General features: G+C 39.4%; 1 protein-coding gene across 3 annotated transcripts in view; it reads left to right on the forward strand.

Moving 5' to 3' along the window:
* The window catches only part of LOC135202224 (probable JmjC domain-containing histone demethylation protein 2C), a 651505-nt gene that overhangs the window by 293196 nt on the left and 333466 nt on the right, over window positions 1–24843 (forward strand). For all 3 annotated transcript variants that reach the window (XM_064231488.1, XM_064231490.1, XM_064231489.1), the window contains exons 2-3: window positions 6784–6945; window positions 21796–21913. In XM_064231488.1, the coding sequence (XP_064087558.1) occupies window positions 6800–6945; window positions 21796–21913 (264 nt within the window). In that variant the 5' untranslated portion in view covers window positions 6784–6799. The remainder of the gene's footprint in view (window positions 1–6783; window positions 6946–21795; window positions 21914–24843) is intronic.

The following is a 24843-nucleotide window of genomic DNA, read 5'->3' on the forward strand; positions in this document are numbered from 1 at the left end:
AACGTGTCAGTGTCTGAGGAGTGATTCACCGATCCCATCAGAACTGGAATGGCGTTCATGCCACAATCACCCGATTGTGCCGCAGATGATTGGAGTCACCTCCCGACCCCCCGACCCCCCCATACCCTCCCACGTGATAAATATTTTGCCCTTTTTCGTGCGGTGGATTATCGTTCATCTTAACGAAGTGTAGGTAAGGCGTAAGATGATTATGTGTCGACGGACGGTCCAGAATGGCAGGTCTGGAATGGAAGGAAAATCTTAGAATTTCTGCTAAAAAAAAAAAAAAATAAAAAAAAAATAAAAAATAAAAATAAAAAAAGGATTCAAAAAGCTCTCTTAAACTAAGAATAAACTTGAAAGGTAACGATAGAAGGAAAAAAGAGAGAATAAATGAGAACTTTGTTGGGACGCTTAAGGCGAATGGGGGAAGGTGTCCTTGAGAGAATGTAATAGAGGTGATTAGTGTGCTGAGGATGATTTATTGTGGAGTGACTTTTAGGGGAATGAGGAGATGTGGTCGGGCAAATTTCAAATTCAACGCAAGTGTTGACGCGATAGAGCGGTGGTGGGGGGGGGGGGGGGGGGGGGGGGGGGGGGGAGTTGGGGGTGCGGCGGTGGGGTGAGGTTAATGAAGAGTAGTAAAAAAAATCATAAAAAATCCCTTGAAAAAGAAAAATTCCTAGAAAAAATTCATAAAATAAACTTCATAGGTTTTTTTCTCTTTTTTTTTTTTTTTTTCGTATTCCTCTTGTTTATTTATATGCCGTTAATATACCAATCGTATTTCTGGAATTTGAGTAGACGTCTTCAAACATAAGTGGGGGATTTAATTTTTTTTTTAATTAACTATGCGTTTACCAGACGGATGTAGATCTTTAACGCTTTTCTTTTGAAAAATGTATTCCGCCTGAATAAGTTATCAGGCATAAATACGTTTTCCTTCCGCTGATGGAAATTATAAAAGTGTATATTATAATTGAAGGTCGAACGTTCGTGGTGATAATTTAATATGTAGGTACTAACGGGGAGCTCGCAGACATTCCTCTTGGGAAAGGTCATTGAACAACGCTAGCGATTTCATCAATATCTCTCTCTCTCTCTCTCTCTCTCTCTCTCCTCTGTCTTCTCTCTCCTCTATCCTCTTCTCTCTCCTCTCTCTCTCTCATCCCCGAAGCAACAACAGTTTAAGGTAAAGGAAATTTTAAAAGTATTTTTTTGATTTTCTTTTGTGCGAATGTCCCGTATTTACGTAACGATTATAAATACATTTTCTATTTATTTTAGATGTAAGAGTTGGTTCTTTGTCGTTACTAATTCTCGGGTATACTGTTGCTTTTTTCAGCGCGTGTTTTTGCTGGGTGTATCGTGCATTTTGTGTTTGTCTGCTTGTTAGCTGGATTGCGCAAAACGTTGTGTTGACATTGATGAAAAATTCTGCCCGTGTGAATCTCGCGACTGTTAGAATTAGTAAGAGAAATTAATCTAACTTTGCAATTTTAAGTAGCCTTTAAATTCGCCCTCATGTTGTGGAGGGGGGTGGGAGAGAGAGAGAGGTTGTGGAGAGGAATTGATATATTTTATCTTTGTGAGTTTTCACAATATGTGTAGAATACAAGAGAGAAATGTAAATGGCGTTTTTTGTCCCCATGTACATATATATATATATATATATATATATATATATATATATATATATATATATATATATATATATATATATATATATATATATATCTACATTATATTATATTATTTGTTTTAATCTGTCAGTAAACATCCAATTTGACGGAGCAAATTTCTACGTTTTTTTTTCTTTCTTTTTTGCTGTACTAATTGTTTGCCAACGAATATCGCAGCTAGGATAAATTGAATTTTGAGGAAATACTTATTATTTTATGTAAATAATTTTCGTGTTATCCGGTCTACTGTGTAAGTATAAAGCATGACAAAGGACTTTCATTGTTTTGTTTTTTTTCGAAATTACTATTTTGAGGAGGTTTATCATATTAATAGGGCAAAATAAAATAGGACAAGTACGCTAAGCAAAGAATCTAAAGTCCTTCGTGTAAATCCCTCTCTCTCTCTCTCGTCTCTCTCAATCTCTCTTCTCTCTCTCTGTAGTCTCTCTCTCCTCTCTCGTCTCTCTCTCTCTCTCTCTCTCTCTCTCTCTCTCGTAATTGTTATTATGAAGCTGAATAGACAACAGAGTCTCTCTCTCTCTCTCTCTCTCTAATAATTGTTATTATGAAGCTGAATAAACAACAGAGTCTCTCTCTCTCTCTCTCTCTCAATCTACTCTCTCTCTCTCTCTCTCTCTCCAAAGTAATTGTTATTATGAAGCTGAATACAGACAACAGTCAAATCTGTTCCATTTTATCATCCACACTCCATTTTGGTAGATATTGTGTGTGTGTGTGTGTGGGTGTGTGTATTACTTGTTTGTGTTTTAAGCATGAATGTGAACTGGCGTATATTTTTTCACCAACAAACTATTTCTTTTAAGACAATAAGCGATGACTACCACATCCATGTTCATTCCAAAATAAAACCAAGTCGGCATCTCTTCTTTAAACCGGTTTCCAGATCTCTTTCTCACTTCACAAACCTTCACAAAAGTCTCATCAGTAGCACGCCACCCTTACCCACAAGTACGACGTTTGTTGAGAACCTTTTGCTCTACAACTTCCATATCCTCCTTTCCGAAAGTCTTATAGACCTTGCTCACGCTCACAGAACTTCCTCTTCGGTTTTGTCTACAGTGATCACCTCCCCCACGGTCTAGGCCGTGGCATGGTCCAAAAGCACGCCGTAGTAAGTCTTCTCATTTAAGCTTACACAGCTTGACCTTATCGTCACATTTCTAATCCTCGGGCCTCCATTTCGACAGAGAAACAGACACACACACCCACACAAACGCACTGACATTTCATCTCAGCAGCTTTTATGTATTTTCCTTTATTCGTGTTCAACAAGCACTCTCCACTCCCATTAAAGAAGATATTCACTCAGCGATCTCTTTACAGTTTCTGTCTGCCATCCTTGACCGTTTCAATTGCACGGCATATCCAGCGCTCCTAGCTTCTTTGTTACCTTGTTTTATCCTATAATATGGATGACATTTACGTCCCGCCCTAAAGATGTCGACCACTTCTGTCCGTCTAGCGTCTTCGCTGACTTTCATCATTCCATGCTCCTGCTTCCATTTACTCTCTTGACCTTAGCGTCACCTCCCCTTTGGGGCTTAGTGCCGTCAGTGCACCTCATGCGGTGCACTGTAGACATTTCTTAAAATTAAGGTTCTTTGCAGCGTGCCTTCGGTCCCTAGCTGCAACCCCTTTCGTTCCTTTTACCGTACCTGCTTTCATATTCTCTTTCTTCCATGTTACTTTCCACCCTCTCCTAATAAGTGATTCATAGTGCCATAGTGAGGCCGGAGGATTTCGTAATTGGATATTCCACGTTTACATCGATTGGGGGGAAACTCGTCAAGTTTGATTAAGTAGGTAATGAGCAGCTCATTATGCAAGGTGCAAGAGAGAGAGAGAGAGAGAGAGAGAGAGAGAGAAGAGAGAGAGAGAGCATGGTTATTGGAATGGTGTTTTGTAATAGTCCAGCCTATAATGTCATGAAGATGCTTGCAAAAGCACAGGTTTATCGTCGCTTTGATTCGAACGCCGTCAGCATCAGGCATTCACATGTTTTTTTTTTAATGGATGTGCAGTGCTTCTGTAATTTCACCTTCACCGTCTCTCAGTATTTCTCACCAACAACAGAGACGAGGAGGAGGAGAGTTGGAGAACGACCCTTTGATCCGTGTTGTTATTCATGAGTGATTCATCTTTTGATCTTTGGATTCTTCTGTGCAACCTCTGGTGGCGTCGTTTGTGTACATATGATGATGATGATGATGATGATGATGATGATGATGCGGAAGATACCAGTGCCAGTGATATTTAACCTCGGCTTTTTATTCTCTATGCTGGCACTTTTGTGTCTTCCCTGAGGGACAGCCTCGTGTCCCCATTAAATGAAATGTCTCCATCCTATTTCGCCTCTGAGTGAAGAGAGGAATTCATTTACATTATTTCATTTTCAAATCAGCATCTACATTTTATTTTCAGCACTTTGATGTATAGTGTTTTTGCGAAATCTGTCCTCCCCCCCCCCCATCCCCCCCCCCCGCCTCATTTCTACCTGTAACTATTTCATTGGGAACTTTGTCGTAATTGAATTTTGTGATTATATTTTCCCTATTTAATTTATGATTATTTTGTGCTGTTGAGTTGGGTAGTCTTATTTTCTTTTGTGTCCCGATTAACAGTTATGATGATGCCCGTAGGAAGGGGGTTGGGTTAGTACCGTCAGTGCATCTCATGCGGTGCACTGTAGGTATTACTTACGGATCTGTGCAGCGTCCCTTCGGCCCCTAGCTGCACCCTCTTTCATTCCTTTTACTGTACCTCCATTCATGTTCTCTTTCCTCCTTACTTTCCACCCTCTTCAAATAGTTGTTTCATAGTGCAACAGCTTTGAGGTTTTCCTTCTGTTTCACCTTTCGAACCCTTCTACTCTCATTTTTCCTTTCAGCGATGAATGACCTGATAGGTCCCAGTGCTTGGCTTTTGGCCTAAATTATATATTTCATACCAACGATTATGATGTCCGATGATTTTATCTCTGAACACTAAAACCAAACGGCTCAGCTACCAAACGGAGTAGCTTGTGTTTTCCTCAAAAAAGTTCATCAGACTGGGGTTGTGTGGGGGGGTCGGTTGGCTGCTGAGAGAAGCAAACTGTTCCCCGACAAATGTTCTCTAGCTTCCTTAAAATTCCTTAAAATAAACCTGCAAAGAACCCTTATCCGCAACTCCTCCTAGGGCAGCCCGAGACCTTGGCGTTAGCATGCAGTCGATAGGTTCCAACGCTTAGCCAGTTCAGTCCAATATTCAGTTCAGTTCGATATTCAGTTCAGTTCGGTATTCAGTTCAGTTCGACATTCAGTTCAGTCCAATATGCATATAAAGAATGCAGGCTTATTCGGAACCTACTCGCTTCCAGTGATTGCGATTAGTATTTCGACTTCCATCCACTTCCACTGCCGGAAGGAGTCCCGTGACAATGCCACTTTAATCGTGGGGGGGCGGGTGGGGAAAGTGTGTGGGGGGGGGGGGGGGGGGGGGGGGGGGGCGCAAAAGAGACTAGTTGTTTCAAACACGAACATTGGTGGTTACTCTCATCCGTGAAAGCGGCTCGGCATGTCATTGTAAATGCTAATAACTTCGTCTCATGTCACTCACGGGGCTGCAGTTGCATGTTGGAAATTTTTTTATTGAGTTAGCTATAGTTTCTGTTGTTCTAATAATTATTGTTAATAATTATTGTATTATATTTTCCAGACCAACTAGTTTCATTTCTGAATGGTTGTTTATCTTACGGTTGTCAGACATGATGTTTTTTTATATATTAAAGGGAGACCTTAGAATGGAAATTATTTTCTTATCAATTAACTGAGGTTAGCTAAGATTACCTGTCAGAACCTTTATTTTCTATTGTGGTCCACTGGTGTCGTGGTTAGTGTCGTGGAATGCCACTCAGATGTCGCGGTTTGCGTCTCCCCCAGGGCGATGTAAAATCACTGACTAGTTATCATGCTCATTTACTGCTGCAGTGTTGGGTCTGCGGTAGGAGGTTGTAACCAACGTTCTTTGGAAGCTTGAATTTCAAGTCAATGGCCCCTTTGATGTGCTTGTTCCGTGTAAATAGGTTTCATCTACTAAAATGATAATAATATTAATATCTTGTCTTTTTTGTTGACCAAGAAGTTGTATTTTAACCTTGCTTAAAGTGCGCCAGAACGGATGCTTTTGTTCCACCAACAGAAGTACATTAAACACTCCCGAGGTTCAGGAATAAAAAAAAAATTCCTTGATTACCGATTAAGAGAATGTTTGATTGACTCGGGGTGCAACCATTTGCATGCGTACGTCGTATAATCTATAAGAATGGATAACACACCGCAGTGTTTAGGTTAACTAACCAACAGAAAATAGGTTGGTTAGTTAACATATTGGTTTTTTAATTTCTGTGATTTATCCTTTTTATAAGTTCCGTAATTGATTGATGTGTTATCATTCGTATGCGTCTGATCTTTAAATTCCTTGGGTATTTATGATGTTTTTTTATGGTTATTATATCCAAGAAGTATAGTTTTCCACATTATTTAATATTGAGATCGTATAGCCCATGATATTCTGCTTGGTTTTTATTGTCGTTTTATTTTTGATCCTTTGTGGAGCACTGTACTCAACTATACTCTTGTTTTTTTCCATCTGTCCATCTGCCTGTGGTGTATTCGCATGGTAACACTGCGTCCCAGGTTTTAAATAGTTACGCTATGTTAAAGTTTTAGGTAAATAAAAGAATATCTTGGTATACATATGCAACTGAAAAGTGTTTTAATAATTTATTGTATGCGAATTACACCGTTAATATTCGAAATAGGATATTATTTAAAGCCCTGGACGCAGTGTTACCATGCGCAAACACCACAGGCGGATGGACAGATGGAAAAAAACAGAGTATAGTTGTTCTGAAAGTGATTACTTGTCAGTTATTAGAATTAGACTGAAAAACCCCAAACGAAGAAATGATCTATTTACTTCCTGCTAGAAATAAACACAAGGCGAAATCATAGTTGTTTTTCCGCCTTGAATATTTCAGATGTTTTCACACGAATTCACCCGTAACTGAAATGTTAATTTTTTTTTTTTTATTTTACAGGTTTTAGTGGAATACGATGACGTTGAGTGGCAGCGCCGTGAATGGGTACATGTGTACCGAGGTCAGGTGTTTCAAATCTTTCTTCTGGAGAGAACCCTGGCTTGGGCCTCCAGAAAACACCCCACCAAAATCCGCTCGCCTCCCATCTTGTGGCCAGCCCTCGTGAGTACTAACTACTTCAGTGTTGTTCACCCACGTCAGTCCGAGAAATCCAAGACTTTGCATGCTGCCAGTAAACTCTGGTTTAATGGTCAAGTTTGGCCGCTTGATGATGTTTCTCGACAACAGATATATGAGAAGGCCACGGATTTTTTTTTTTTTTTTTTTTCACTACCCCTCCAGACATACTATGAGTTTATGTAATAGAAGGGACAGTCTGTTGGTCTTTTCATGGATGTGATCGTAATTCTTGCATTATTTTGGGTTAACTCATGATGAATAGAAGGTACAAAGGGAGATAGAGATTAGATTTGCGATGAAGGACGAAAGAAAAACAAGTACTTAAGAAATGGCTATAAAAAGATACAGTGTCCGTGTCGTCAGTTATTTTTAGACAACAGATGTTAAAGTTGTGAAAATTAGATTCGATGTCTTATCTTGTCGGTTGAATGTTGTATCGAAATAGCCTGTTACTTAACTTATATAGCGATTTTCACTTGTATCAGCATTAAATGTTTATCGGCCATGTTATACAATAGTTGTTTTAATTTTTAGTAGGTAATGAACAATAGCGACATTGTGGTGGATAAAATGATATAGTCAGTGGTCGTAGTATTTACCACTAGGTGTGTAAACAAGAATACTACAAGAATACTTAATCCTCAAGATAATAAACTAGAAGTTTGGCAATAGAATCATGGCAATAAATTGGGACCAGAATCATAACATTAATTTGATGAGACTAGATACTGGAACAGAATCGTGGCCATAATTTGGGACCAAAATCGTATCCGTAATTTGGGACTAGAATCGTGGCCATAATTTAGGACCAGAATCATACCAATAATTTGGAACCAAAATCTTGGCAATAATTTGAGACCAGCATCGTGGTAATAATTTGGGACCAGAATCATAGCAGTAATTTGGGACCAAAATCATGGCAATAATTTGGGACCAAGAGAATGGCAATAATTTGGGACCTGAATCATAGAAATAATTTGGTACCAAAATCGTGACAATAATTTGGACCAGAATCATAGCAATAATTTGGGACAAAAATCATGGCAATAATTTGGGACCAAGAGAATGGAAATAAATTGGAACCAGAATCATAGCAGTAATTTGGGACCAAAATCGTGGCAATAATTTGGGGCCAAAATCATGAAAAATCGTACCTGGCTGATTTTTCGGCCAAAGTCTCGGGCTCGAGTGACAGTTTGGATATTAGAATTCTGAGTGTAGATGAAACTCAGTTTTAAACATTAATCTGAGCTGTTCCGTGAGATATCTTGTGTGCATAATCACCTTAGCCCACGTGTCAGTTTGCCTTGAGATTTTCTTGGTAGTCCTCAAGGGTTATGAAGGAAAACTATAGATGCGCCCATGTTTACATGGATTCTCTCTCTCTCTCTCTCTCTCTCTCTCTCTCTCTCTCTCTCTCTCTCTCTCTCTCTTGTTGACCATTGCAGACTCCAGAATCATATTGCATTAAGAATTTGTTTCAGTACGCATTTACCCCCTCACACGTTAAGCTTTAATGGTATTATTATTAATATTAAGGGGAAATGACCTTCTATAAAGTCCAAACCTCACTCCAATGAGTGAACAGTGATGACACAGTGATGCCAGTTGTTTTGTCTTCTCCCCAAGTAATGGCATTGTGCATTTTTAATTAAAAGGTTTCATAAGGTTTGCAGAACACAGAGGGATACGCGCATGATTGAAAGGGATCATGAAAACGGATGACGTGTATGCAGTTTCCTGACATCTGTCCTGGTGCGTTGGAGAATAGATTGAGCTTGACCCTATCTATTCATAGCAAATATGATTCGTGTGTCTCCTGCCACGCAGCAGTAAATATAGAAATTCGCCGAATTGAATGTTGCCACTACTTCCCTTGACTGTATTCTTTAGAGTCATTCTAACTGGAACAGTTAATTATATCTTAGTTTTACCAGACCACTGAGCTGATTAACAGCTCTCCTAGGGCTGGCCAGAAGGATTAGATATTTTGACGTGGCTAGGAACCTACTGGTTACTTAGCAACGGGACCTACAGCTTATTTTGGGACCCCGAACCACACCGAGACATTAATTTCTATCACCAGAAATAAATAACTCAGATGCCGCGTTGGCAGAGCGGGGAATCAAACCCGTACCCTGAGATCGGTAGTCGAGCACGTGACCGACTCGTCCAACTAGGAACTCTGAGTGGAATAAGAGGAACTCTGAGTAGAATAAACCCTGCATCGGATATATTTGAAGAAGGTTAAGCAAGCAGGTAATGATATAGGAAGGGAAATAGATCAAGGCTCGTCCTCCGATTGTATACTTTGCAAACTTTGAAAAGTTTTGACAGTCTCTCCTGTGCAACACTTTCGGAAAGCGTGAGTCACAGTAGTTTGACATGAAGTGATCATTTCCATAGTAAGTGATGAAATATTATTGATGTTCACTTGGGCTAAGCCCATTTTCTTAAGAAGGTATATATCCCTATACTCGGTTTTTTTCCATCTGTCAATCCGCCTGTGGTGTTTGCGTATGGTAACACTGCGTCCCGGGCTTTAGATAGTTACATTCAGCTTACATTCAACAATAATAATAATATCCTATTTCGAACATTAACGGTGTAATTTGCATACAGTAAATTATTAAAACACTTTTCAGTTGCAAATGTACACCCAGATATCCTTTTATTTACCTAAAACTTACACATAGCGTAACTATTTAAAGCCCGGGACACAGTGTTACCATACGCAAACGCCACAGGCGGATGGACAGATGGAAAAAAAAACAGAGTATAGTCACTGGTTTTCTTATGAATAAAACGAACAAAACTATAAAGTCAGGGATTCAGCGAAGGCGTGGGCGAAATGCTTCTTATCCACATTTTACAAGTGGCGTAGTGTTTATAGTAATATTAGGTGGGAATGTGCTTTAAGCGATCAAAAGTCTGGCCCGTGAAGGGAGAAAAGTGGAACTTTCTCTCAGCCACGTGAAGTCTGTGGTATTGGAAGTGAAAAATAATGACTCTATGCGGTTGGTTTCTGTAGTACCAGCGAGTTATTCTCAGAAGAGGCATTTGTTTATCCTGGAACAAACATTCTTTATGCTTCACAGTCCTTTTAGGATTCAGGAGAAAGATAGCAAAGCATAACAGCCTTCTGAACGTTTCAAGCGGTATGTAGGTTGAATCTCATTATTATTCTGTAAGATTTTTTGTTTTTAAGTTTTTATCCAATATATTATTTACAAAACTTTACAACAAACCCAGAACTACATACATTTTCATATAGAATATATTGCTTTTAAAGTTACACAAATTCGTTGTGAAATACTTTAACAATTTGTCTTTTTAGGTCATTTTGACCAGTTTCTGGTGCTAATATAAGAGAACCAAGTTGAACGGAGAGGCTAGGTCTTGTTAGGAGGGCAGAGCACTGCAAACGGGACGAGATAGCTTGTTTTCCAACGGAGGTTGTGGAGTGAGAAAGCTTGTATCCCAATGGAGGTTTTGGAGACCAGGAGAATGTCATTATATACAAGCACGGTATAGGTTGTCGACGATGCATGAATTGGAAGATATGGGGCGAGAAATCAATAATTGGGACGGATTACATGAGTACCAAAGGAATAAATTTCGCTGATAACAGCACAGAACAGAGGGTATTAGAACTAACGCTAATGCTGGGATAGCACTTTTGACTAGTGTCAGATTGTTACAAGATGGTTTCTCATGCAACCGTCTTCTACTTTGGAACGATTATGTATATAATTATTTGTAGGGCGGCTCCTCCTTTTTTTTTTTTTTTTTTTTTTTTTTTTTTTTTTTTTTTTTTTTTTTTTTTTTTTTTTTGAGGGTTTCTCATGCAACCGTCTTCTAGTTTGGAACGATTATATTATTATTTGTATTTTTTTTAATAGAACGAAACCATTATTCGTGTTTTTCTTCTGACTCTCGGAACACGCTCGGATAGCACAAATACAATAAAGACTCAATGAATTATAATTTTAAAGAGTTTATAATTTAATTTATCATGACCTCTTGCAATGAAAATGGCTCTGTCCCAAAATTAGATCAATCAGGAGAACGCACACTTTGTTCCCTTTAAATAGGTCATGCCTGTTTTATTTTTTATTTATTTAATTTTTTTTTTTAAAGATGAAAGGATGCTGGAACACTTGGGCAGAGGATGTTCATTAGATATCTGAAGAGAGAGAGAGAGAGAGAGAGAGAGAGAGAGAGAGAGAGAGAGAGAGACTGGTGTCAAAAATTGTGAAGTGCGGTCATTACCAGTAGATTCGAGGTAGGAGCAGAGGCGATTATCTGGACTCTCTCTCTCTCTCTCTCTCTCTCTCTCTCTCTCTCTCTCTCTCTCTCAAACAAACACACACACACACACACAGTCAAAGAAAAGGAAGAGTCATGGCTGTATCGGAGGAGCCATAACTGAAAAAGGAGAAAGACCAGAAATTCGGTTGAGAGAATAAATACCCAAACAGGTTTAACGGGAGCCAAGATTTACAACGAAAAGAATAAGGAAGGAAGGAAGGAAGGAAAGAAGAATAGGGCTGAAGCCAAGTGTCCTCCTCTTTAGAAGTCGAACAGGTTTTTGTGGTCTCCGGGTCTAAGCCCCTTCAGTCCACTTCGACGACAGAATAGAACCAGTTGACGTCGGATGGCACGCCATTTTTGGCTATGCAGATGAGAAGTAAAAAAACCCGTCACTCAGAATATGCCCGATGTTTTTTTTTTTTTCTATTGACAGGTTTTATTTCGTGTTTTTCCTGTTGTCTTTGACGGAGGATCCTGTTGTTGGAGCTTGAACTCTCCACATCTCTTGTATTTTTCATGCATTTATGTTTTTGAATCTTTCTATGAATAAAGAGGTTGCAAGAAGTTTACGCGCTCGTCACATTTTGTATGTGTGTAATCATGTATGCATGTTTATATACATACATACACACATATATCCTACATTTGTATATATACTTACATACACACATATACGTATAATTATATATATATGTGTATATGTGAAACTTTTTTGTTGTTTTCCAATTTGTGATGGGCAATGAATTTATTTTTGAGAGCGTGTTTTAGTTTTAGCGAGCAAGAAGCTGTAATGTTGATAGTAAAGTTATTTTACGAAGAAGTTGGTGACTAAAGCACCTTTTCTCGTGTACCACAAAGACCTAGAACTAGATTACTTCAGATATGGTTAAAAAGGAATACAAGAAATATGAAACAAAAGGATGCCTCATATCTAAAACCAATACCCATATTATTACGATTGGCGTGTGGTCTTAAACATCTATTTTTGTACAGAAAAATAACGCATTGACAAACCTCTGCATTGTGCGCCCATATATTATTTGCATATTTGTATATGTATCATATGTAGCCCATGGAAATGTATTATTATTTCAGTATTATTGATTGCTTTGAGAGCTCGTCATTTGCAGGGGTGCGTGTCAGTGGAGAGATACTTGGTATCTGAAATACCGGTGGCTTATGATGAAGATGCCCCACGCTCAGTGAATTCTTTGCCTTAAAAATAATAATAATAATAATAATAATAATATAATAAAATGTACCCATAATCATAGGAACACAAGGCACTATCCCAAGATCTCTGAAAAGGATTCTGGAAAAACTAGATGGCGAAGTAGCTCCAGGATTCGTGCAGAAGAGTGTGCTCCCAGAAACAGCACACACAGTGATAAAAGTGATGGACTCCTAAGGAGGCAGGATGCAACCCGGAACACCACACTATAAAAACCACCAAGTCGAGTAGAATGACTGTGATCGACCAAAAAAAAAAAAAAAAATTTTAATGGTAATAACTAGTAATATTGAGACCTTTGCCTTGCCCTAATCCAAGTTCTCTCTCATTCCTTCCTTCTTCTTCGCCTCCTCTTTACCTCGACAGAAAACCAGTTCCCGGGTTGGCAGAGAAAAGGTGAAAATGAAGCCAGTAATGAAATATGTTTAAATCTCCTTTATTTGGTGGGTTTGAGCGGGTCCAACCCGTAACTTTAGTAACTCGCCATGGTCGTGTGTTTTTTTTTTCTTTCTCTCTCAAAAGCTTCTGCCCCCGTCCGTCATTTGATCTTTCGATGAACACACGATTTAGCTGCTGGCTAACTGTTAGCATTTGATTTAGGTCGCAGTGCTCGTCCGGCGGGTCGAAATTCATAGAGTTTATTATAATTATATTATGACTCTCTCTCTTCTCTCCTCTCTACTCTCCTCTTCTCTTCTCTCTCTCTCTCTCTCTTTCTCTCGCACACACACACACACCACACACACTCATATACATACATATATATTATATATATATATATATATATATATATATATATTATTCATATATATATACAGTAAATCAGTTACGCCAGTAGAAGGTGGCTACAAAGAACAGACAACACAATAGTCTCTGTCACATTAATCCTTTAGTAGTTTGTTATCTGTTTTTTCACCTCTTGTATAGAATACACCTTAGTTGCTACCTGTAAGGCAAGTGCCTCAGCGCACCCAGAATGACAGATTGATGAGTCGTGTATGTCTGTATGTGTTTGTGCACGAACGTGCCGATGCTGCTGCAACTGCATCATTCGGATAGACTGAAGCATTGGAAGTACACGCTGGCATGTATAGTCTCGTGGCACAATAACTTCATCATGTACGACAACAGACTGAAGCATTGGAAATACACTGTGTATAGATCATCATGGCACAATACCTTCATGTACGACAACAGACTGGAGCATTGGAAATACACTGGTACGTACAGATTGTCAAGGCACAAGAACTTCTCCCATGTACGACAGCAATCTGAAGTATTGGACGTACACGGTGGCACGGACAGATTCTCATAGCACATTAACTTCTTCATGTACGAAAATATTAGTTTTCTCTCTCCTCCAACCCCTCCCCCTTCCACCTAAATGGACCGGTCAGTTTTTATAAGGGGAACTACATCGCATTGCTCTGGTTCCTTCAGCCATCAAGTAGTATAGTACTCTCACTGCTCTGTGGTATTCGCGCTGGCCTTTACTTTCTCGTGTTACGACACAGAAGAAAAAAATATAGCAGCTCATAAACAAGGTGGCCTGCAGAGGCTACCTAATTCGGGACCGCATTCCTGGCTTTATCGCTTCTGCCCGTATGGAACAGAGCGATTTTTCTGTAGTCGTCGGAGTGTGACCGGTTGGAGGAATCATTCACATTATTGTTCTGGCTTTCGTTTCTCTTTTCTTGTCTCTTCTCTCTCTCTGCCCGGTCGAAACGGCTGAGTCACGTACATTAAGAAGTTGCTATGGAAATTTGGACGTTGTAAAGTCTCTCTCTCTCTCTCTCTCTCTCTCTCTCTCTCTCTCTCTCTCTCTCTCTCTCTCCGAATAAAAGTTGCCATTGTGGGTTGGTTCACCTTCAAGTTCCTAAGGTCTACTACACTCTATAGAGTGCCGGGTTTCGACCAAATCATTCTACACACACACATATACGTATATAATCTGTCTCATTCTCAACACGAAACTTTATTTGAAGGATCGGTTTCTTTGATGTGTCTCATCTACTGCATCCGGCACTTTTTCGGTGTCTCGCTCAAGTTTTTGCAAACGAATGCCCTTGCAGTTATCAACCGTGGCTATCGGCGGTGGCCCTAGCTGTTCTCCTTTTGGTCGTCATTCACGACATGCAGGACTACATTTGTAGTAATATTCTTATACCACCAAGTGTGGGTACGTGTGTGTGTGTGTGTGTAAGAGAGAGAGAGAGAGAGAGAGAGAGAGAGAGAGAGAGAGAGAGAGAGAGAGAGAGAGAGAGGCAGGCAGGCAGGCATTTTATGCAAAACCCTTTCAGAAATTTCCTGGAATTAGTTCGAGCTTTAGCAGGGATCATTTGGGCTGTTTTCCTAGGAGAGAACGCCTCATTTATTCACGTGTTTGTTATGCGCGAGCGCGCACCGAGCTGCGCAGAGGCGTCTCTTTGCATTGTCCATCTGCAGGATGTCTCTTGCAACCTTGGTACGTTTGCATTTTAAATTTGCCTTTTCCACAGCAAATGTTTTCAGATTTTTTTTTGGCAGGTGATTGATGATCTTGTGTCGAAAATAGCATATAATAAGAAATATATATATATATATATATATATATATATTATATGTGGTGTGTGTTGTGTGTGTGTGGTATGTAATATTATAAATTATAATATATATATATATATATATAATATATATATATATATGGCATATATGCCATTTTCATTGAATGGTTATGAAAATGATGCCGTAATTTATTTCATGTTATTCCCGTGGAGTGGTATTTTTATTGATTATAATTCTCCTCATTATAATGGATGATCACGTAGATTGGTAATTCTGTGACGCGTCAGGTGCTCTGAACAACAGTAACAAATTACTTTTAATATTCTCTGTTGATTTGGGTTTGCTGTTTCCGTACATCCTTCATTTCATTTCTCATTCTCGTTTGGGGACTGTCCTGTCTGTAATCGTTACCGTTTCACTTCATTTTCTCTGTTGATTTGTGATTATCGTGCATTTTCTGTTCACTTATACCAGATTTTTTTTAATGCTATATGCGTTGTTGAATCACAGTTTCTGAGGTTTTGGATTTCCTTAGCTGTGTCTCATTCATTAGAGATATATTTATTCATGTTCTGTTTCCTGAATAATATCTTGACGAGTGATCAGGAAGCGAGATGTATCGGCTGTTGGTTGCCAGTTCCCTTTATATTTATATATATAATATATATATATATATATATATATATATATATATATATGTATATATAATATGTATATATATATATATATATTATAAAATATACTGGTAATCTTCTTAGGCACGAAGATATAGTAATTCAGTTGTATTCCACATAGGAAAAATGAAAAAAGGTATATCTCAGAAAATGCCCAACAGTTTCGTCCTCCAATGGACCTCTTCTTGGAGCGTTTATTTAAGGAATAAACGCTCCAAGAAGAGGTCCATTGGAGGACGAAACGTTGGGCATTTTTCTGAGATATACCTTTTTTCATTTTCCTATGTGAATACAACTGAAATATAATATAAATATATATATATATATATATATATAATATATATATATATATATATAAAATATATAAAGATGTCCTCTTACTTGAACACAAACTAGTATTGCCATGGAATCGAGCTTGAAAGTTCCAGGCTAGTATCGTCAGTGTCTTCCAGCATCCACATCCTGGAACTTGAGCCTCGCTCTGGCACTTGGGCAAGCTTGGACTTGAGTGGCTGCAGTTTGTAACAAGTTAGTTTCATCCCCATGCCCCTCATGCGGTGCATTGTAGTCATTACTTAAGGTTCTTTGCAGCGGGCCTTCAGCTCCTAGCTGCATACCCTCTTTCGTTCCTTTTACTGTACCTCCTTTCATATTTTCTTCTTTCCATCTTACGTTCCACCCTTTCTTAACAGTTGATTTAGTGCAACTGCTTTGAGCTTTGCCTCCTGTTATACCTTTCAACCGTTTTAATGTCCATTTCCGTTTCTGCGCTGAATGACTTCTTAGCTCCCAGAACTAGGCCTTTGACCTAAATTCTATGTTCAGTTCAAGTCATCCCCATACCTTGATATTTATGGTCTTTCGTAACCCCTTTTTTTCCGTTTAGTTTTTTATGCAAGAGCCTCTCTCCGTTTCTCTCGCGCTTGCTTCTTCAACTTGACATTTAGTATTGGGGGCTTCGTGGTGACCGGTAACGCAGGATAGTGCGTGGTCCACTGAAGTCTTTTACTGATGACCGTAGAGGGAATTTGACGGTGTAAGAATGCCGGGAACAAATAGATAGGGGAATTACGCATGCCGCCACTATTTCCGTGAAAGGTCGCAGCAATCGCTCATTCTGAACTTTTAGAGAGAGAGAGAGAGAGAGAGAGAGAGAGAGAGAGAGAGAGAGAGAGAGAGAGATGGTTGACCTTTATATCAACAAAACCTGTTTGACGTATTTCACATTCCCTTTCCTCCGGTGTTCGTTTGATAGATCAGATGAGTCAAGTGTGTGTGCAGTGTATTCAGTCGAATGAGAGGACACCACACACACGCAGCCACTCTAGCTCCATTAGACTACAGAGGACTGTGCGTTTCTAGTCGTTATATAAAATGAGCTTGAATTGGTCTTTGGTTTTATCAGGAGGGAGGAGACTCAGGAAAAAAAGGGCGGCATGTCGGCTTACACACCTGCTGCTTAATTAGTCAGTCCACCTGCTACTGAATTAGTAAACGCAAAAGCGTAAATAACGAACAGCTGCTATCTTTACTTTGGACTCGAAAAGCCGCCAACCTAGCAACAGCTCCCGTGCCGACTTTATTATAGCAGACCAAAACATTGCTGTTATTCACCCGGGTTAGGTGGGAGTGGATCAACACGGCTTCGTTCCGTGTTTTTTGACTCGGACTCAGGCTTGTTCGTTTAACCTGTCCTTGTGCTTGCTTTCTTTGCATTCCGGTCGCGGGTTCGATTCTCGGCCATTCCATTGAGGAGTGAGAGAAGTGTATTTCTGGTGATAGTAGTTCACTCTCGACGTGGTTCGTAAGTCACGTAAAGCCGTTGGTCCCGTTGCTGAATAACCTCTGGTTCCATGCAACGTAAAAGCACCATACAAACAAACAAAAAAAACAACAAACATTCCGGGAAAAGGAACAAGATATTGATTGCAAACCTTCCCAGAGCAGCTAGCAAACATAAGCATATACTACAAATTATATAGCCTTGATCACCTTCCCAGTGGGAAGTATAGGAAGGTCGCCAGAGAGAGAGAGAGAGAGAGAGAGAGAGAGAGAGAGAGAGAGAGAGAGAGAGAGAGAGAGAGAGAGAGATTCCAACAGTCACCTTTGAAATATTCAGTAGTTAGCTCTGCTTACGTCGTGGTGGTGAAACGTATGTCGATGAATATTATATTACTAGAAGCCTTCACTACCAGGGAAATTTCTCTCTCTCTCTCTCTCTCTCTCTCTCTCTCTCTCTCTCTCTCTCCCCTAAAAAGAACATTTTTGAATCGATTTTTCGTTTGCATCTTTGAAAGCTTAGTGTAAGATGCTCGATTAACTCACACGATATAATACAAAGCTGTGCGAGTATAATAATAATAATAATAATAATAATAATAATAATAATAATAATAATAATAATAATAATAATAATAATAATAAAATAATAATAATAAATGGAATGTTGCAGTCGGCAATGGAAGACATAGAAGGATATTTAAAGTTAATATATTTAGCGTTCGAAATCTTTTTAGTGTTAATCTCGCTGTATGTTTAGTATGATTTTATTTATTAATTTATTTATTTTTATTTTTTGGCAATATGGCAAACCTTTTTATATTTTTTTAGTCCCAGGACAAGAAACAGTGAATCTCTCCATTATATTCTTGGGGAACTACACGCGTAACACAGCAGGGAATTCTATTCATTGATTAATTAAATGTGCAAAGAGACGATAAATGTCGTATACGCCAATAAATGGAAGGTCGTAACCACTGCGGAGGACTGCTGCTTCTATTTCAGAATCGAAATACGGAATCCAGTTTTCTGACGATTCCCAGTGATTCAACTGAAGTTTTGGAAGAATTTCAGCTGCGTTCCAAGTTATGTCGGCCTCGATGACCTCTCTAATTGCGACGTTCGTAGTTTTATCATGCAGTCTCCGTACGAAGCCCTTCAACCAAGAACTGCGCCACCTCCGGTGAGCCGGTTGTGACTAGTAGTTCGAAGAAAACTTTTTTTTTTTTTTTTTTTTTTTAACTGGTGCCTAGCATGACTTGAGGTGAGGCAGGCAGGAAGGAAGGGAAAGAGAAAAAGCCAACACCCCCCCCGCCCCGAATGCGACTTTCAGCTCTGTATTGATAAGAAGAATCTGCGTTTGTGCAGGGAAGATATTCACTACATACACGATGAGCGCCTCAGTGGCGTGGTCGGTTTGGTCTTGGCCTACCGCCTCTGTGGCCGCGATTTCAATTCTCAAACTTTCCATTGAGAGGTGAGAGATGTGTATTTCTTGTGATAGAAGTTCACTCTCGACGTGGTTCGGAAATCACGTAAAGCCGTTGGTCCCGTTGCTGAATAACCACTGGTTCCTTGCAGCGTTAAAAAAAAAAAAAAATGCATACATGATCCTTTTGCAAACTGGCGTAGCAGTAGCGGTTCACCGTACACAGACTTCGACCGCATGCATCAGCATCATAATTATTGCATTGTTGATGATAGTTTGTCGAAGAAGATGGAGGGGCCCCATCTCTAATTTGATGACAAATTTCAGTCACCGGATGTGGTCCAAACAAGTTGTTGCTCTAATTAGTATTCCATTAACTTCTGAAGTGTCAAGGTCGGTCGGTTACTTTCGAAGTTTCGAGAATCGCTTATTTTATCCCAGAGAAACAAATGTATCTGCAATTATGTAACTTATGGTACTGAAAATTTTCATGAAGATCAATTCTCTTGAGCCTCGATGTTGTTTGCTATTATTTGCTTGGAGTGCTCGACAAATCTTCCTGATAGAGGTCACTCACTTCCTCAACAGAAAAGACCAGTCTCCGATTGGTCTGGTTCATTCACTGATTGATGATGTACGGGGCAAAATGCTGAATATGGGAAAACGGTCAGGGAAACGGACAAGCAGCGTCTAAACGTTCCCCTCAATCCTGTCATGCAGGCTTACATGACAGGAAATCTTGAGGAGACGTCATTGCTAACCAGTACCTTTTTCCCCTCACACCAGAGTGGACAACAAAATTGTTTAAAATCGTCAGCCCCGTAGTAGGCTAGTACCGCCAGTGCACCTCACGTGGTACACTTTAAGCATAACTTATAACTGTCTTTGCAGCGTCCCTTCGACCCCTAGCCGCAACCTCTTTTAATTCCTCTTTATTGTACCGCCGCTCACATTCTCTTCCTACCATCTGATTTTCCACCTTTTCTTCCGGTTACACCTTTCAAACCATCTTACTGTCGATTTCCCTTTCAGCGCTGAATGACCTCGTAGGTTCTGTAGCGCTTTTCCTTTGGCCTAAATTCTTAAAGGCGTCAATTTTTTTTATTGGCCTGTTTGTATGAACAACAACAGCCACCTCTTTTAAACTAATCCTCTCTGTGCTTGTGAAGTTGGCACTAATTGATCTGAGCCGATTTAGGGCCGCATTTTCGCTTGTTGGAAACTTCCCAATTTAAAATGAAATATAATGGTCTTTAGATTCAGCAGTCAACAGAATTAACGGGCATTTGACCAAAATGAGCTCTCTCTCTCTCTCTCTCTCTCTCTCTCTCTCTCTCTCTCTCTCTCTCTCTCTCTCTCTCTCTCTCAATGTGGAAGAGATGAAAAGAAAGATAGACAAAATCATAAGGACACTGTGAATGAATAGTAAAACCTGCTCCTACAGATAAGTGAGCACACGTTGTTTCCTCGGATGGACCACCAAGTCTTTGAGACATCCTAATCCTTGTAAGTCCTTGTAACACTCCCTCCCCAGGTTCATTGGTGTTGTAGAATTAGATGAAATCCACAGCATCGTTTGCATCATTAACAACTGAAATAAGAGCGTGAAAAATCCTCCGCTTGCTCATTCCCAGTCTTCTTTTCGCACCAAATACTCTTTTCATTTAAAATATATTTTCCCTTGCTTTTTCCTTCCTCTTGCTTCCTGGGAATATTGTCGCCATCTGTCAACAAAATAATTAACAAACAGTTTTTGTTTTCAACGGTGACTTAAAGGGGAACTGCTTCTTCCTCCTCCTCCATTCCGTCATTGAAGAAGGTAATCGCGAGCTTTCTGTTCTGTCAGTGGTGCGATAAATAAAGTGACTTTCCCCCGTTTCATTTTTCCTTCCCCTCGCCTCTAAGAAATTCTAGTCGTTGTTAATACTTGCCTTAAATGTACTATGGGATACTATCGCCTGGATGCTTTGTGTAGATTGTGTATTGCAGAGTTATTCTCTCCGATTATCTTCTCCCCTGCATAACTTTTTTTCTTCTCCTGCTTGGTGGTTGTGTAAGTCCGCCCAAACAACATTCATAGCTGGTCAAGTTGCTTCAGTCTGATTTTTCTCTTTTTTTCATCTTGTATTGGGAATGAATGAAGCCACGTTCGCGTTTGTTGAGAATATTGCTCTGATGAGTAGACTGACATTTACCGACATTTTCGTTTCCGTGTTGGACAGGATGAATTCCAGTTCAAGTCAAATAGTCATTCGAGTTATTCCAGTATTGGTCGTTTGAGATAAAACCGTGTCTCAGCGAATGAAAAGGTATCAATGTTCTCCTCTTGTAGGTAGTGTTTTGGCCATTTTAGTGACACAACCCTTTTGGGCGTCCTTCATATGTTATTAAGTTTTTCTTAAACTCGTGAAATTGAAATGAGCAATTTACAGTTATTAAAATATATTGAACCAAAAATTTTACAGGACCCATCTAGAGAACTGCTAGCGTTATCTAACATAAAATTATATAACATGTTACTTCATTATGTATAATGCATCCCACACACACACACAAACACACAATATACTATATATATATATATAATATATATATAAATATATAATTTATATATTATATATATATATGTATATATATATAGTATATATATATATATATATATATATATATATATATATATATATATATATATATAAGAGATAGTAGATAATATATATATTTTATATATATTATATTAAATATAATTATATATAGGCCACAGGTATAGGTTTAGGATCTTCGGTGGCATTAAGACATATTAGGGAACCCAAGATAAGCTTTTCTCCTACGACTGAATACTCTTCTTGTCCCTTCTTTCGCAGGTGTACATGCCCCTTGTGGACCAAGCAGGCATTTCGGAACACAAGTACCGTCCCCGTCGAGTACTTGGTGGACAGAGCGCTGGATTACCACGACTATTCCCAGGTCCAGCCTTACCAGGTCAGTGCCTTGTGTTGCTATTTTACTCCTTTTTCTCAACTAGAGGAGAAGTGTAAATGTGAAAGGTTAATATATATATATATATATCATATATACATATATATATATATATATATATATATATATATATATATATATATATATAGTATGTTTATATAATATTTTTATGTGTATGCATATTGTTTACATTATAATTAGGCTAATGTGTAAACGCAGTCACATATGTTTTTGAATTCGTGAATACAAAACGATATTTTTCGCACCTGTCTCAAGTTGTCTAATTATGATCTCTGATGGCCCAACATGTTTTCCCATTTTGTGCACCGGATTTGTTCTTTACATAAATATGGTTTAAATGCTGACTTGATTGACATCCTATTCTGCCAGAAATTTTTATCGTAAGGCTCTTTGAAAACTTTTTTTCTCCTCCCTGGATTCCATCAGAAGTTTTCCCATTAAAGAAAGTTCATGTGTGTGTGTGTGTGTGTGTGTATGAGAGAGAGAGAGAGAGAGAGAGAGAGAGAGAGAGAGAGAGAGAGAGAGAGAGAGAGAGGAGGAGAAGAGTATATTTTTGTCATAAACTTGCTGCCTTTTACCTCGGAAATCTCAGCGCCGTCGTCGTGCTTTTGGCTTTTGAGGACGCGCACATTATATAACAAGTTAGTTCGTTATTTTCTCAAAATATATCCAGCTTCGAAGAATTGGATGAAACGAAACTCGTAAAGGTGAAAATTAGTTTGTGAAATCGAGGAACACGTAAGATACTGAGAATGACTTGGTATTTCTTTGTTGAAAAGGTAGCGCTTGGAATACGTTTTCCAAGAATAGTTGACAATGGTAGATATAGAATTAGATGAAGAAATATCTAGGTAATAGATTTCTGAAATACTTAGTAACCATTATATCAAGAAGCGTTATTACACACCATGACAGCAGATTCTAGCTCGTGCCGTCGCAAGGAAACCCTATCAAAAATTGAACTTGTGAGAAATTGTGACTTGGCGATTCTTGGACAGACCATGGTCAAATACATTGTGAGGTTTTCGTTCGTTGATGATCTGTCGGAATTACGTAAAAGGAATTTCACATTTGATGAGAGAAATTACAATAGTCAACTGACAACCAAACTTCGAGGGGTAGCTTTCTTTCGGGGAACCAGGCAAAATTCTTATGATTGCAGCAGATCAGTCATCCATCCACTGAGCGTGAAGAAGCAGAGCTACTTACTTCATAGGGTCTTCGACTCTCTTTACTTATGATGCTGCTCATTTTATGACAAATTTCATTTTCCGTCGAAGGGACAAGAGCTTAGGCAACCAAGTATGTTGGTTGGAGCACCCAGACAGATTTTCCCCATTTTCTTTTACAACGATATCTAAGGTACACCTTCCTTTGCTAGGTACCTACCGTTGGCGTTATTTGATTGTGATTTATCCCGATGAGCAGAAACTATAGTACGTTCACATCACTCGTGCATCTAATGTCTAGGCCAGTCCCTTACGACGCTCCTGATTGGCTATTGATAAGCCAATCACAGGGCTGGAAACTCTCAGTCTCTCTCGAGAGTTCACATGGGCAGGATGTAAGTTCAAACCTGTCCTGAGGGAAGCGTTTGAAAGACGTATCCTTTAGGAGAGGAGGAACATACATCCTGCCTATGTGAACGCTCTCGAGAGACTGGAGTTTCCAGCCCTGTGATTGGCTTATCAACAGCCAATCTGGTGACAGTACTCCCGTTTCAAAGGCAAATTACGTTTCTTCCAGGAAGTTCAAAGATAAAGGTAAAAAGAGAAAAACTGTCACTGGACTGAAAAGCTTTCATTCAATAGCAGAATGAGACTGGCATGAAGAGAGATTACCTGCGCTCTGACGCCTATGGGAACTCAGCGTTAACCACAAGTGGATGCTAGAATGAATAGAACCTGGAATCATGTGCTGTGGATGTAATTTTAATTCATAATGAACACTATTAGCTACATTCTAAGTTTTATTTTTTTTACCGTCGGTGGTACCGTTTAGAATTTATTTTAACTGTCATTGTACCAAGACAACTTTGTTCATGCATTGTTTTTTTCTTGAACCAATTCTGACATTCCTTCGGCCCCTAGCTGCAAACTCTTTCTTTTATTTTACTGTAACTCTGTCCGTATTCTCTTTCTTCCATCCGGCTTTTCCACCCATCTCCAACAACATTGGTTTCCACAGTGCAACTGCGGAGGTTTGCCTCCCATGTTACAACACCTTTCATAATTTCACCCTTTCAGCGCTGAATGACTTCGTAGGTCCCAGCGCTTGGCCTTTGGCCTAAATTCTATATTCTGACATCTATTCTAATGCAGATATTATCGCACCATATCCTCCGGATATAGGATATAGGATTATATTATTTCATAATATTGAGGATGACCCTGGAATTCGTTAGGGTAGGTTGTCTTTGTTGTATAGTCGGAAGAACTTCACTTGTGCGGTTCCGCCATTGACAGCTTATATGGTCGAGCAGTTCACCTTTATGGAACATCAATATATCAATGGAAATGATATTATATCAGGCTTTTGAAACGACGCTCTGGAGAGAACCAGTTTTGCGGATCTGTTGATATGCGAGCGGCGGCGGCGGCGGCAGGCAGCTGGGTTGAAGACTTGCTCCTGAAAAGATGCAGGATATCAAGTGAGTTCGATTCGTATCATTAAATCGTGTGGAAGAAATCAAAACATCATTATCGTCAAAATCGTTCGTATGTTTGTTTAGCTCCGCCTCGTCGTGATAGTGAGAGAGAAGGGAGGAGGAAGAGGAGAAGGAGGGGAGGGGGGAGAGGCGGTAGGAGGAGGAGGAGGAGGAGGAGAGGAGGGGAGGACAGGAGGAGCGGAGGAGGAGGAGGAGGAGGAGGAGGAGGAGGAGGAGGAGGTCCATCCAGGCTTAAAGATGAAGT

Source organism: Macrobrachium nipponense, chromosome 30, assembly GCF_015104395.2.
Source record: "Macrobrachium nipponense isolate FS-2020 chromosome 30, ASM1510439v2, whole genome shotgun sequence".
NCBI lineage: Eukaryota > Metazoa > Arthropoda > Malacostraca > Decapoda > Palaemonidae > Macrobrachium > Macrobrachium nipponense.